We start from the raw sequence: 15106 nt of genomic DNA, 5'->3' as shown, positions 1-15106 counted from the left end.
GCCTCCTGGTGCACAGAAGAAAGAACACATGGACAACTTCATAAGTAACATCAAACATTTATTTCTTGAAATCATAGCCAATTCTAAACATTCAACACTTGCACTTCATAACTTGGTATCTGAGAGAGGAAAAAGATGGGGAGCTGTCTTCAAATTATGGGGACAGTGGAAAATGTCAGATTACATAGGGGATACAATTCATAGAAGGTAGACATGGGATGGCATGGTTGGATGCTCATTTTGCACATGATTGCTAAAGTCTCGAGTTCCGATCTCAAATTGTAAGTCCATTTGACATCACTGAGTGAGTCCACCCAGCTCTGATTAGGGAAAATTATGTTGACTGGGCATATTAAGGCTAATTAAGGACAGCATTATCCCTTTATATGTCAAGCTCATTGAAACAGATTAACTCTACTTCTTCTGACTCATGTGTCTTGGGAACCATGGGGAGACTTGATTAGAGTAACTGACCCACCAAAAACATCTTTGCCACCCGAAGGGCTAGGTGTGGCACCAGGCTCAGTTTTGCCATCTGTACCAGCATCAGCGGTACCATCTTTGTCCTGTGCAGCATCAGGTGTAACATCTGTTATGTCTGTCCCCCCTGGGCTACTGGCAGCATCAGGTTGGAACTCACCCTGCTCATCATCTTTATTTTCTTCAGCTCTTTGTTCCTGACAACCACAAAGTTAACATTTGTTAACATTTGTTCTGACAAGCACAAAGTTAATATTTGTTCTGACAAGCACAAAGTTAACATTTGTTCTGACAACTACAAAGTTAACATTTGTTCTGACAACTACAAAGTTAACATTTGTTCTGACAACTACAAAGTTAACATTTGTTCTGACAACTACAAAGTTAACATTTGTTCTGACAACTACAAAGTTAACATTTGTTCTGACAACTACAAAGTTAACATTTGTTCTGACAACTACAAAGTTAACATTTGTTCTGACAACTACAAAGTTAACATTTGTTCTGACAACTACAAAGTTAACATTTGTTCTGACAACTACAGAGTTAACATTTGTTCTGACAACTACAGAGTTAACATTTGTTCTGACAACTACAAAGTTAACATTTGTTCTGACAACTACAAAGTTAACATTTGTTCTGACAACTACAGAGTTAACATTTGTTCTGACAACTACAAAGTTAACATTTGTTCTGACAACTACAAAGTTAACATTTGTTCTGACAACTACAAAGTTAACATTTGTTCTGACAACTACAAAGTTAACATTTGTTCTGACAACTACAGAGTTAACATTTGTTCTGACAACTACAAAGTTAACATTTGTTCTGACAACTACAAAGTTAACATTTGTTCTGACAACTACAAAGTTAACATTTTTCTGATAAGCACAAAGTTGATTAATATTTGATAACACTGTAAAACTTCCTGTTCTGGAATAAAGCAACAAATCAACTGATATCCACGTAAGGTAGTGAAGTAATCCAACCTTACACTGACCACGTGAAGCAGTGAACTACCATAACACTAATGTAATCCAACCTTACACTGACCACGTGAGGCAGTTAACTACCATAACACTAATGTAATCCAACCTTACACTGACCACGTGGGGCAGTTAACTACCACAACACTAATCCAACCTTACACTGACCACGTGAGGCAGTTAACTACCACAACACTAATCCAACCTTACACTGACCACGTGAGGCAGTTAACTACCATAACACTAATGTAATCCAACCTTACACTGACCACGTGATGCAGTTAACTACCATAACACTAATGTAATCCAACCTTACACTGACCACGTGAGGCAGTTAACTACCATAACACTAATGTAATCCAACCTTACACTGACCACGTGATGCAGTTAACTACCATAACACTAATGTAATCCAACCTTACACTGACCACGTGGGGCAGTTAACTACCACAACACTAATCCAACCTTACACTGACCACGTGAGGCAGTTAACTACCATAACACTAATGTAATCCAACCTTACACTGACCACGTGAGGCAGTTAACTACCATAACACTAATGTAATCCAACCTTACACTGACCACGTGGGGCAGTTAACTACCATAACACTAATGTAATCCAACCTTACACTGACCACGTGGGGCAGTTTACTACCACAACACTAATCCAACCTTACACTGACCACGTGAGGCAGTTAATTACCACAACACTAATCCAACCTTACACTGACCACGTGAGGCAGTTAACTACCATAACACTAATGTAATCCAAGCTTACACTGACCACGTGAGGCAGTTAACTACCATAACACTAATGTAATCCAACCTTACACTGACCACGTGGGGCAGTTAACTACCATAACACTAATGTAATCCAACCTTACACTGACCACGTGGGGCAGTTAACTACCATAACACTAATGTAATCCAACCTTACACTGACCACGTCAGGCAGTTAACTACCATAACACTAATGTAATCCAACCTTACACTGACCACGTGAGGCAGTTAACTACCATAACACTAATGTAATCCAACCTTACACTGACCACGTCAGGCAGTTAACTACCATAACACTAATCCAACCTTACACTGACCACGTGAGGCAGTTAACTACCATAACACTAATGTAATCCAAGCTTACACTGACCACGTCAGGCAGTTAACTACCATAACACTAATGTAATCCAACCTTACACTGACCACGTGAGGCAGTTAACTACCATAACACTAATGTAATCCAACCTTACACTGACCACGTGGGGCAGTTAACTACCATAACACTAATGTAATCCAACCTTACACTGACCACGTGAGGCAGTTAACTACCATAACACTAATGTAATCCAACCTTACACTGACCACGTGAGGCAGTTAACTACCATAACACTAATGTAATCCAAGCTTACACTGACCACGTGAGGCAGTTAACTACCATAACACTAATGTAATCCAACCTTACACTGACCACGTGGGGCAGTTAACTACCATAACACTAATGTAATCCAACCTTACACTGACCACGTGGGGCAGTTAACTACCATAACACTAATGTAATCCAAGCTTACACTGACCACGTGAGGCAGTTAACTACCATAACACTAATGTAATCCAACCTTACACTGACCACGTGGGGCAGTTAACTACCATAACACTAATGTAATCCAACCTTACACTGACCACGTGAGGCAGTTAACTACCATAACACTAATGTAATCCAACCTTACACTGACCACGTGAGGCAGTTAACTACCATAACACTAATGTAATCCAAGCTTACACTGACCACGTGAGGCAGTTAACTACCATAACACTAATGTAATCCAAGCTTACACTGACCACGTGAGGCAGTTAACTACCATAACACTAATGTAATCCAACCTTACACTGACCACGTGAGGCAGTTAACTACCATAACACTAATGTAATCCAAGCTTACACTGACCACGTGAGGCAGTTAACTACCATAACACTAATGTAATCCAAGCTTACACTGACCACGTGAGGCAGTTAACTACCATAACACTAAAGTAATCCAACCTTACACTGACCACGTGAGGCAGTTAACTACCATAACACTAATGTAATCCAACCTTACACTGACCACGTGAGGCAGTTAACTACCATAACACTAATGTAATCCAAGCTTACACTGACCACGTCAGGCAGTTAACTACCATAACACTAATGTAATCCAAGCTTACACTGACCACGTCAGGCAGTTAACTACCATAACACTAATGTAATCCAACCTTACACTGACCACGTGATGCAGTTAACTACCATAACACTAATGTAATCCAAGCTTACACTGACCACGTCAGGCAGTTAACTACCATAACACTAATGTAATCTAAGCTTACACTGACCACGTGAGGCAGTTAACTACCATAACACTAATCCAAGCTTACACTGACCACGTGAGGCAGTTAACTACCATAACACTAATGTAATCCAAGCTTACACTGACCACGTGAGGCAGTTAACTACCATAACACTAATGTAATCCAAGCTTACACTGACCACGTGGGGCAGTTAACTACCATAACACTAATGTAATCCAAGCTTACACTGACCACGTGGGGCAGTTAACTACCACAACACTAATCCAAGCTTACACTGACCACGTCAGGCAGTTAACTACCATAACACTAATGTAATCCAACCTTACACTGACCACGTGATGCAGTTAACTACCATAACACTAATGTAATCCAAGCTTACACTGACCACGTCAGGCAGTTAACTACCATAACACTAATGTAATCCAAGCTTACACTGACCACGTGAGGCAGTTAACTACCATAACACTAATCCAAGCTTACACTGACCACGTGAGGCAGTTAACTACCATAACACTAATGTAATCCAAGCTTACACTGACCACGTGAGGTAGTTAACTACCACAACACTAATCCAACCTTACACTGACCACGTGAGGCAGTTAACTACCATAACACTAATGTAATCCAAGCTTACACTGACCACGTGAGGCAGTTAACTACCATAACACTAATGTAATCCAAGCTTACACTGACCACGTAAGGCAGTTAACTACCATAACACTAATGTAATCCAAGCTTACACTGACCACGTGAGGCAGTTAACTACCATAACACTAATGTAATCCAACCTTACACTGACCACGTGAGGCAGTTAACTACCATAACACTAATGTAATCCAACCTTACACTGACCACGTGAGGCAGTTAACTACCATAACACTAATGTAATCCAAGCTTACACTGACCACGTGAGGCAGTTAACTACCATAACACTAATGTAATCCAACCTTACACTGACCACGTCAGGCAGTTAACTACCATAACACTAATGTAATCCAAGCTTACACTGACCACGTGGGGCAGTTAACTACCATAACACTAATGTAATCCAAGCTTACACTGACCACGTGAGGCAGTTAACTACCATAACACTAATGTAATCCAACCTTACACTGACCACGTGAGGCAGTTAACTACCATAACACTAATGTAATCCAACCTTACACTGACCACGTCAGGCAGTTAACTACCATAACACTAATGTAATCCAAGCTTACACTGACCACGTGAGGCAGTTAACTACCATAACACTAATGTAATCCAAGCTTACACTGACCACGTGAGGCAGTTAACTACCATAACACTAATGTAATCCAACCTTACACTGACCACGTGAGGCAGTTAACTACCATAACACTAATGTAATCCAACCTTACACTGACCACGTCAGGCAGTTAACTACCATAACACTAATGTAATCCAAGCTTACACTGACCACGTGAGGCAGTTAACTACCATAACACTAATGTAATCCAAGCTTACACTGACCACGTGAGGCAGTTAACTACCATAACACTAATGTAATCCAACCTTACACTGACCACGTGAGGCAGTTAACTACCATAACACTAATGTAATCCAAGCTTACACTGACCACGTGAGGCAGTTAACTACCATAACACTAATGTAATCCAAGCTTACACTGACCACGTGAGGCAGTTAACTACCATAACACTAATGTAATCCAAGCTTACACTGACCACGTGGGGCAGTTAACTACCATAACACTAATGTAATCCAACCTTACACTGACCACGTGAGGCAGTTAACTACCATAACACTAATGTAATCCAAGCTTACACTGACCACGTGGGGCAGTTAACTACCATAACACTAATGTAATCCAACCTTACACTGACCACGTGGGGCAGTTAACTACCACAACACTAATCCAACCTTACACTGACCACGTGAGGCAGTTAACTACCACAACACTAATCCAACCTTACACTGACCACGTGAGGCAGTTAACTACCATAACACTAATGTAATCCAAGCTTACACTGACCACGTGAGGCAGTTAACTACCATAACACTAATGTAATCCAACCTTACACTGACCACGTGAGGCAGTTAACTACCATAACACTAATGTAATCCAAGCTTACACTGACCACGTGAGGCAGTTAACTACCATAACACTAATGTAATCCAACCTTACACTGACCACGTGGGGCAGTTAACTACCATAACACTAATGTAATCCAAGCTTACACTGACCACGTCAGGCAGTTAACTACCATAACACTAATGTAATCCAACCTTACACTGACCACGTGATGCAGTTAACTACCATAACACTAATGTAATCCAAGCTTACACTGACCACGTCAGGCAGTTAACTACCATAACACTAATGTAATCCAACCTTACACTGACCACGTGAGGCAGTTAACTACCATAACACTAATGTAATCCAAGCTTACACTGACCACGTGAGGCAGTTAACTACCATAACACTAATGTAATCCAAGCTTACACTGACCACGTGAGGCAGTTAACTACTATAACACTAATCCATGCTTACACTGACCACGTGAGGCAGTTAACTACCATAACACTAATGAAATCCAAGCTTACACTGACCACGTGAGGCAGTTAACTACCATAACACTAATGTAATCTAAGCTTACACTGACCACGTGAGGCAGTTAACTACCATAACACTAATCCAAGCTTACACTGACCACGTGAGGCAGTTAACTACCATAACACTAATGTAATCCAAGCTTACACTGACCACGTGAGGCAGTTAACTACCATAACACTAATGTAATCCAACCTTACACTGACCACGTGAGGCAGTTAACTACCATAACACTAATGTAATCCAAGCTTACACTGACCACGTGAGGCAGTTAACTACCATAACACTAATGTAATCCAAGCTTACACTGACCACGTGAGGCAGTTAACTACCATAACACTAATGTAATCCAAGCTTACACTGACCACGTGGGGCAGTTAACTACCATAACACTAATGTAATCCAAGCTTACACTGACCACGTGGGGCAGTTAACTACCATAACACTAATGTAATCCAAGCTTACACTGACCACGTCAGGCAGTTAACTACCATAACACTAATGTAATCCAAGCTTACACTGACCACGTCAGGCAGCTATCATAACACTAATGTAATCCAAGCTTACACTGACCACGTGGGGCAGTTAACTACCATAACACTAATGTAATCCAAGCTTACACTGACCACGTGAGGCAGTTAACTATCATAACACTAATGTAATCCAACCTTACACTGACCACGTGGGGCAGTTAACTACCATAACACTAATGTAATCCAACCTTACACTGACCACGTGATGCAGTTAACTACCATAACACTAATGTAATCCAAGCTTACACTGACCACGTGAGGCAGTTTACTACCATAACACTAATGTAATCCAACCTTACACTGACCACGTGAGGCAGTTAACTACCATAACACTAATGTAATCCAAGCTTACACTGACCACGTGAGGCAGTTAACTACCATAACACTAATGTAATCCAACCTTACACTGACCACGTGAGGCAGTTAACTACCATAACACTAATGTAATCCAAGCTTACACTGACCACGTGGGGCATTTAACTACCATAACACTAATGTAATCCAAGCTTACACTGACCACGTGAGGCAGTTAACTACCATAACACTAATGTAATCCAAGCTTACACTGACCACGTGAGGTAGTTAACTACCATAACACTAATGTAATCCAACCTTACACTGACCACGTGGGGCAGTTAACTACCACAACACTAATCCAACCTTACACTGACCACGTGAGGCAGTTAACTACCATAACACTAATGTAATCCAAGCTTACACTGACCACGTGAGGTAGTTAACTACCATAACACTAATGTAATCCAACCTTACACTGACCACGTGGGGCAGTTAACTACCATAACACTAATGTAATCCAACCTTACACTGACCACGTCAGGCAGCTATCATAACACTCATTGAAAAACTTTGCCTACCTGAATTGTTTTTTCAGCTAAAGGGAAGTAAGACTGCATGAGCTTATGGTAAATATCTTTGTCTTTTTTCAAGAAGAGGCACATGATGATTCTGTCAACCTGTTTATTTAAAAAATGGATCAAATGTTATATTAGAAAGTGTTTGGTTACATTAGACAAATGTTCCAAGAAAAATTGGTCTGAAATGTTAGAAAGTGTGTGGTTACATTAGACAAATGTTCCAAGAAAAATTGGTCTGAAATGTTAGAAAGTGTGTGGTTACATTAGACAAATGTTCCAAGAAAAATTGGTCTGAAATGTTAGAAAGTGTGTGGTTACATTAGACAAATGTTCCAAGAAAAATTGGTCTGAAATGTTAGAAAGTGTGTGGTTACATTAGACAAATGTTCCAAGAAAAATTGGTCTGAAATGTTAGAAAGTGTGTGGTTACATTAGACAAATGTTCCAAGAAAAATTGGTCTGAAATGTTAGAAAGTGTGTGGTTACATTAGACAAATGTTCCAAGAAAAATTGGTCTGAAATGTTAGAAAGTGTGTGGTTACATTAGACAAATGTTCCAAGAAAAATTGGTCTGAAATGTTAGAAAGTGTGTGGTTACATTAGTCAAATGTTCCAAGAAAAATTGGTCTGAAATGTTAGAAAGTGTGTGGTTACATTAGACAAATGTTCCAAGAAAAATTGGTCTGAAATATTAGAAAGTGTGTGGTTACATTAGACAAATGTTCCAAGAAAAATTGGTCTGAAATATTAGAAAGTGTGTGGTTACATTAGTCAAATGTTTTGGCCCCTTGCCTCACCTCCTTGGCGTACTCCTCCTCCTCCAGCCATCCCCTGATAGTGCCCAGAGCCACCTTAGCGGCATCTTCGTTAGGGTAGCCTGCAGGTGTACAAGGTTAGTTATAAATAGTCTGCAGGTGTACAAGGTTAGTTATAAATAGCCTGCACGTGTACAAGGTTAGTTATAAATAACATGCAAGTGTACAAGGTTAGTTATAAATAGCCTGCACGTGTACAAGGTTAGTTATAAATAGCCTGCACATGTACAAGGTTAGTTATAAATAGCCTGCAGGTGTACATACTACAAGGTTAGTTATAAATAGCCTGCAGGTGTACAAGGTTAGTTATAAATAGCCTGCATGTGTACAAGGTTAGTTATAAATAGCCTGCAGGTGTACAAGGTTAGTTATAAATAGCCTGCATGTGTACAAGGTTAGTTATAAATAGCCTGCATGTGTACAAGGTTAGTTATAAATAGCCTGCACGTGTACAAGGTTAGTTATAAATAGCCTGCAGGTGTACATACTACAAGGTTAGTTATAAATAGCCTGCAGGTGTACAAGGTTAGTTATAAATAGCCTGCAGGTGTACAAGGTTAGTTATAAATAGCCTACAGGCGTACAAGGTTAGTTATAAATAGCCTGCAGGTGTACAAGGTTAGTTATAAATAGCCTGCAGGTGTACATACTACAAGGTTAGTTATAAATAGCCTGCAGGTGTACAAGGTTAGTACATGTACAGATTGGACAATAAATGGACAATCATAACTCAGTAGGTAAAGTTTTGTACAAATGTTGGCATATACTAAAAAATGAATTGACTTACCAAATATTCCTGTGGAAATACAAGGAAAAGCCTGAAACAAATTATTTCAATTTGAGATATTTTTAAAGTATGTAAATATGGGAAAATACAGAAATCTTCAAGTGATTGGAAAATTAACAGCCAACTACTCACAATACTTTTGAGCTTGTGTTCTTTCAAGATACTCAAACAGTTCTTGTAGCATAGCTCTAGTTTATCTGGATCTTTCCTCCTGGGGCCAACTGTGTGAATGATATCTGCAACAAGCCAGCAACATTTTTAGTGCCTACACAAGACTCAAACACTAAGAAATCAGCAACACAAGACTAAATCAATGAGCAAGAAAACCTGTAACCCTAGTCTAGTACCAGTAGGCTGTCGCAAGACTTACTTTTTTTTACCGTCGTCATGGTAATGATGCCCGCCAAAAATGACTATAACAGACTTCCATTTATTAACGTTTCATGGTAACTTCAACAACACATACATTACTTTTGCATTTTATTCAAAGAGACAGATCTAGTTTTAACAATGGACGAGTAGTGTTTCAGTGTTTGGTGTAAATTCAGAACATTAACATAAGAAAAATGTAAATTTCTGTATTTAATACTATTCTGGCAATACTTTGAGATTATCATTAATAGTACATTATATATTATGTCCTACAAAACTAATTACATTAATTTAAAAAATTCTGCAGGCTAAAAAATAAATTCATTATAAAATATAACTTGATCAAGACAACAGCCAACTAAGCCCGCCCAATTAGGCCGTTGTGTATTTGAATGAAAAGAAATCTAGATGACGAATAATTTCTGCTGAACGGTCAATCACGTCACAACAACACTCCTTAAAAGCGAACCCACTGTATCAGTCTTAGCGTTGTAGCCATTTAAAAATAAACACACTTTTTCATTTACTAGGCTACCGATAAATTTTGGTAATTAAAATTGGTATCAAATTAAAGGTATTTAAATGTAGTTTTAAATTGTTTAAGATATCTAGAAAAATAATAAAGTTTAAAATCTTAGGCGTCACCCTAAGTACAAGAGCTGACCCTCAAGGAGCAACAGCTGATCATTATGTGCTAACTGGAGGCCATCTGTACATCAAGGGAAACAACTCACATTTAGCAGGCAGTTTAAAGCCACCAGTTAGTTTTGCTTCCCCTGCATCACAGCCACCTAGTCCCCTGCACTCATCCACAAGGATGGGCCCAGCTGCTGTGTGGATGGCGCCATCAACTGCAGAAGGAAAAGTAAATAAACGCAACATGACTGCAGGCACTTGTATGTTCATCTATCTGTGAGATGGCCTAAACAATAGTTGCTAAGATCATTCAATGTCAGAAAGTTAGACAACTACCAATATGACTGTGAGAAAGTGACAACTACCAATATGACTGTGAGAAAGTTAGACAACTACCATATGACTGTGAGAAAGTTAGACAACTACCATATGACAGTGAGAAAGTTAGACAACTACCATATGACTGTGAGAAAGTTAGACAACTACCATATGACTGTGAGAAAGTGACAACTACCATATGACTGTGAGAAAGTTAGACAACTACCATATGACTGTGAGAAAGTGACAACTACCAATATGACTGTGAGAAAGTTAGACAACTACCATATGACTGTGAGAAAGTTAGACAACTACCATATGACTGTGAGAAAGTGACAACTACCATATGACTGTGAGAAAGTGACAACTACCAATATGACTGTGAGAAAGTTAGACAACTACCATATGACTGTGAGAAAGTGACAACTACCATATGACTGTGAGAAAGTGACAACTACCATATGACTGTGAGAAAGTAAAACAACTACCATATGACTGTGAGAAAGTGACAACTATCATATGACTGTGAGAAAGTTAGACAACTACCATATGACTGTGAGAAAGTTAGACAACTACCATATGACTGTGAGAAAGTGACAACTACCATATGACTGTGAGAAAATTAGACAACTACCATATGACTGTGAGAAAGTTAGACAACTACCATATGACTGTGAGAAAGTGACAACTACCATATGACTGTGAGAAAGTTAGACAACTACCATATGACTGTGAGAAAGTGACAACTACCAATAAGACTGTGAGAAAGTTAGACAACTACCATATGACTGTGAGAAAGTGACAACTACCATATGACTGTGAGAAAGTTAGACAACTACCATATGACTGTGAGAAAGTGACAACTACCATATGACTGTGAGAAAGTTAGACAACTACCATATGACTGTGAGAAAGTGACAACTACCAATAAGACTGTGAGAAAGTTAGACAACTACCATATGACTGTGAGAAAGTGACAACTACCAATATGACTGTGAGAAAGTTAGACAACTACCAATATGACTGTGAGAAAGTTAGACAACTACCATATGACTGTGAGAAAGAGACAACTACCAATATGACTGTGAGAAAGTTAGACAACTACCATATGACTGTGAGAAAGTTAGACAACTACCATATGACTGTGAGAACGTTAGACAACTACCAATATGACTGTGAGAAAGTTAGACAACTACCAATATGACTGTGAGAAAGTTAGACAACTACCATATGACTGTGAGAAAGTTAGACAACTACCATATGACTGTGAGAAAGTTAGACAACTACCATATGACTGTGAGAAAGTGACAACTACCATATGACTGTGAGAAAGTTAGACAACTACCATATGACTGTGAGAAAGTTAGACAACTACCATATGACTGTGAGAAAGTGACAACTACCATATGACTGTGAGAAAGTTAGACAACTACCATATGACTGTGAGAAAGTGACAACTACCAATATGACTGTGAGAAAGTTAGACAACTACCATATGACTGTGAGAAAGTGACAACTACCAATATGACTGTGAGAAAGTTAGACAACTACCAATATGACTGTGAGAAAGTTAGACAACTACCATATGACTGTGAGAAAGTGACAACTACCAATATGACTGTGAGAAAGTTAGACAACTACCATATGACTGTGAGAAAGTTAGACAACCACCAATATGACTGTGAGAAAGTTAGACAACTACCAATATGACTGTGAGAAAGTTAGACAACTACCAATATGACTGTGAGAAAGTGACAACTACCATATGACTGTGAGAAAGTGACAACTACCATATGACTGTGAGAAAGTGACAACTACCAATATGACTGTGAGAAAGTTAGACAACTATCAATATGACTAAAAAAGTGACAACTAATCACTGAGCAGTGAAAATGTATGTTTAATATACCTCCTCCACCCCCAAGAAGACTTTCATTAGCAGCATTAACAATAGCATCAATCTCCAAAGTGGTGATATCTCCACAAAACAAGGAGAGTTTCTGGTTCCAGTCCTCACGCACCTCAACACCCTCTAGTCTGTCACCTGGTGCTACTGTAAAGAATTATTTCATTTTGTATCAAGTCATTCTACAGCAAACTTTATTACACACAAAATGAGATTTAAAAAAATAGACATTAAAATACAACATTAAAAATCAATATCATAACTTGTTCAAAGTTAACAAATCTAGATTCTATTCCTTCTTCTTCTTTGTTCTCAATTGTAATGTTGGCCAGTGTGTCCTCCAATTAAGTATTATGTGTCAACATATTATGTGCCATATGGCCCCTTGGCTCAGATTTCAGCCTGATTTTCTTTCTGGATTTGCTTTCAATACCACAGCCTTTGTCCATCCAAGAACAAACTACAAGACAGCAGTTGCTTAACTTTGGAGTTTTCTCTGCCAGATGGGTTGCCTTGTCTGTTCTGGGGTATGAGCTCAGGACTTTACAGTTTATTTTATCTTTACCAGCAAAAACATCTTTATTAAAATATAAATATAATACATTTAATACTGTATTGCCATAACTGTTATATAAAGAAGTGTTCTTAGAATTAACATTGAATTACCAGATGTGATATTTTCTTCTATGAAATAATCTGGCCAGCTTTTCACATCCTTTAATTGAGTGTAGTTAGATTTACATTTGTAAAGTCTTCTTTTTGTTTCAATGTCCAGATTTAGGATCGTCTCTAGAATAAAAAAATTAAAATAATGTTAACTTCTACTGTACAAATGCTACATAGACTACCAAAATCACTCATCAACCATTTTGTGGTTAGCAGGATAAGCAGTAGTAACAAACTCATTCTTCAATATACACTCAACATATCTAATATACTGTTATGGTCTAAATGTCCTCAAACTTAACCTCATTTTAGTATTCAATGGAATAAAATTAATATTTGAATTAAGATCTAACAATGTTTCTAAAAGTTGTAGACCAAGTGGGTATTTGGACTTTAATCAGTCTCATATTTACTTTGATTCTATAAAGGGCCTAGTTAATATACCATTATTATGCTAAGCGGGAGAATTTTTATACCAGTGTCCATAATAGAATCTTCTTTAAAAAAGGGGTTTATAGGTTACTGGTAGTTAACTAAATACACATATTGCTGGCTAATGTCAATGCTAACCCTGTCCCTAACCCCAACCCTAGTCCTACCATACGCCTAACCCAAATATTAGTCGAGATTACAATACTACTAACAACCCAACACACCTATTTTATGGAAGAGTCTATTATCGGACATCAGTATCTAATATCTATTATCTAAAATTATCCCTTTACTTTAATGTTGTAATTAGTTAGGCCCTACTGCTTGAAAAATTCAGCTAGCAGATATATTTTTATTTTAAACATTCAATATTTATGTGTAGTTCTAGATTTTAGTCTGTCTACTTTGTGACTAGTCTAGTCTACAGTCTTAGACTAGAGTCTAGATCTAGATCTACACACTATTCACTATGACTTCCCTTTTTCTTCAAGAGCACTGATATATCTCCGGTTTGCTTTTGGGTCCTTTATTGAGTATAATTCTGTCTTAGAATTAGATTTGTCCTCATGTACTTCAGTTTCCATCTCTTCTATAATGCTTTTTTTCCCTTCAGTATCTGAATGTGATGATCGCTTAGTGTCTTCATTAGATTTAGATTTAATGGATTCATTAGATTTAGCTTGCTTAGGAGAATCATCTGCGTCATTTTTCTTTTGATTGCTTTCTATGTTGGACATAGTGGTTAAAAGACGCAACGGCAACGAGATTGGTAACTTATTGTACTTGACTTCGACGAATCTGAAATTAGATATAGATCTAGATCTAGATCTATACGTATTTCCTATTGTTTTAGAAACAAACTTTGTAACCGTAAAAATATTTGCCGATCCTTTCTGCATTTGGGATTACTCTCTAAAAAATGAACAGCGGCTGTTTGAAGGTTTTGTTGATTTTCAGTTTCAGAAGTCAATGTTTTTTTTTCGCTTCCGGTTTGATATTTGAGCATTGTAAAGTTAAAGTCACTAGACTATAGCTAGAGTCTTAGATCTAGAATTCTAGATCTAGTCGTATTAAAAAAAAAAAAAAAAACATTGAAATATGCCTCTATCTACTGAATAAATCTATTCCAATAGCATTTTTGTTATTTCTTATTCTAAGTTATTTTAGCATTGCACTGCATTTTCCTGCCTCATCATTGACATCATGCCACTTAGTGACTAACAGTAACATCTATGATAACTCTAGCGAAATCTCTCAGCAGCCTAAGTGGCAAAACAAATCGTTCACCCTCGCCGTTATTTTTTAAAATAACATGTTTTTAAAAATATGAACCCCCCCCCCCCCCCAACCCCATTTACGAAAAAAAAA

At 38.1% G+C, this 15106-nt stretch overlaps 1 protein-coding gene across 4 annotated transcripts; it reads right to left on the bottom strand.

The window, feature by feature from the left end:
- Positions 1–41: 41 nt before the first annotated feature.
- On the bottom strand, positions 42–15065 carry LOC131941203 (ADP-ribose glycohydrolase MACROD1). Of its 4 annotated transcripts, none has more exons than XM_059300235.1 (10): positions 14648–15063; positions 14219–14536; positions 13307–13431; positions 12644–12787; positions 10515–10631; positions 9541–9644; positions 9409–9439; positions 8604–8683; positions 7807–7905; positions 42–677 (listed from the first exon to the last, which is right to left on the bottom strand). In XM_059300235.1, exons 2-10 carry the CDS (start codon positions 14473–14475, stop codon positions 429–431), a joined length of 1206 nt encoding a protein of 401 aa, XP_059156218.1. In that variant the 5' UTR covers positions 14476–14536; positions 14648–15063; the 3' UTR covers positions 42–428. The 4 variants fall into 4 exon arrangements, with proteins under 4 accessions (XP_059156218.1, XP_059156216.1, XP_059156215.1 ...); XM_059300233.1 differs by having other exon boundaries at positions 42–119; positions 479–677; positions 14219–15062; XM_059300232.1 differs by having other exon boundaries at positions 12644–12784; positions 14219–15065.
- Between the last annotated feature and the right edge of the window lie 41 nt (positions 15066–15106).

The sequence above is a fragment of the Physella acuta genome, unplaced genomic scaffold (genome assembly GCF_028476545.2).
Source record: "Physella acuta isolate Inbredline_101_S28 unplaced genomic scaffold, ASM2847654v3 ptg000353l, whole genome shotgun sequence".
Taxonomy (NCBI): domain Eukaryota; kingdom Metazoa; phylum Mollusca; class Gastropoda; family Physidae; genus Physella; species Physella acuta.
The sequence above is the reverse complement of the archived record's forward strand: the minus strand, read 5'-3'. Positions and strand labels throughout refer to the sequence as shown.

What these genes read in the sequence shown, in the direction of transcription:
- LOC131941203 (XM_059300231.1), bottom strand. Translation starts at nt 14,637, where the DNA reads ATGCAGAAAGGATCGGCAAATATTTTTACGGTTACAAAGTTTGTTTCT. An exon ending in AGAAGAAAATATCACATCTG is followed by an intron (nt 12,788 to 13,306) that starts GTAATTCAATGT and finishes AATTCTTTACAG; the next exon opens with TAGCACCAGGTGACAGACTA. An exon ending in CTTTAAACTGCCTGCTAAAT is followed by an intron (nt 9,645 to 10,514) that starts GTGAGTTGTTTC and finishes GGCTTGTTGCAG; the next exon opens with ATATCATTCACACAGTTGGC.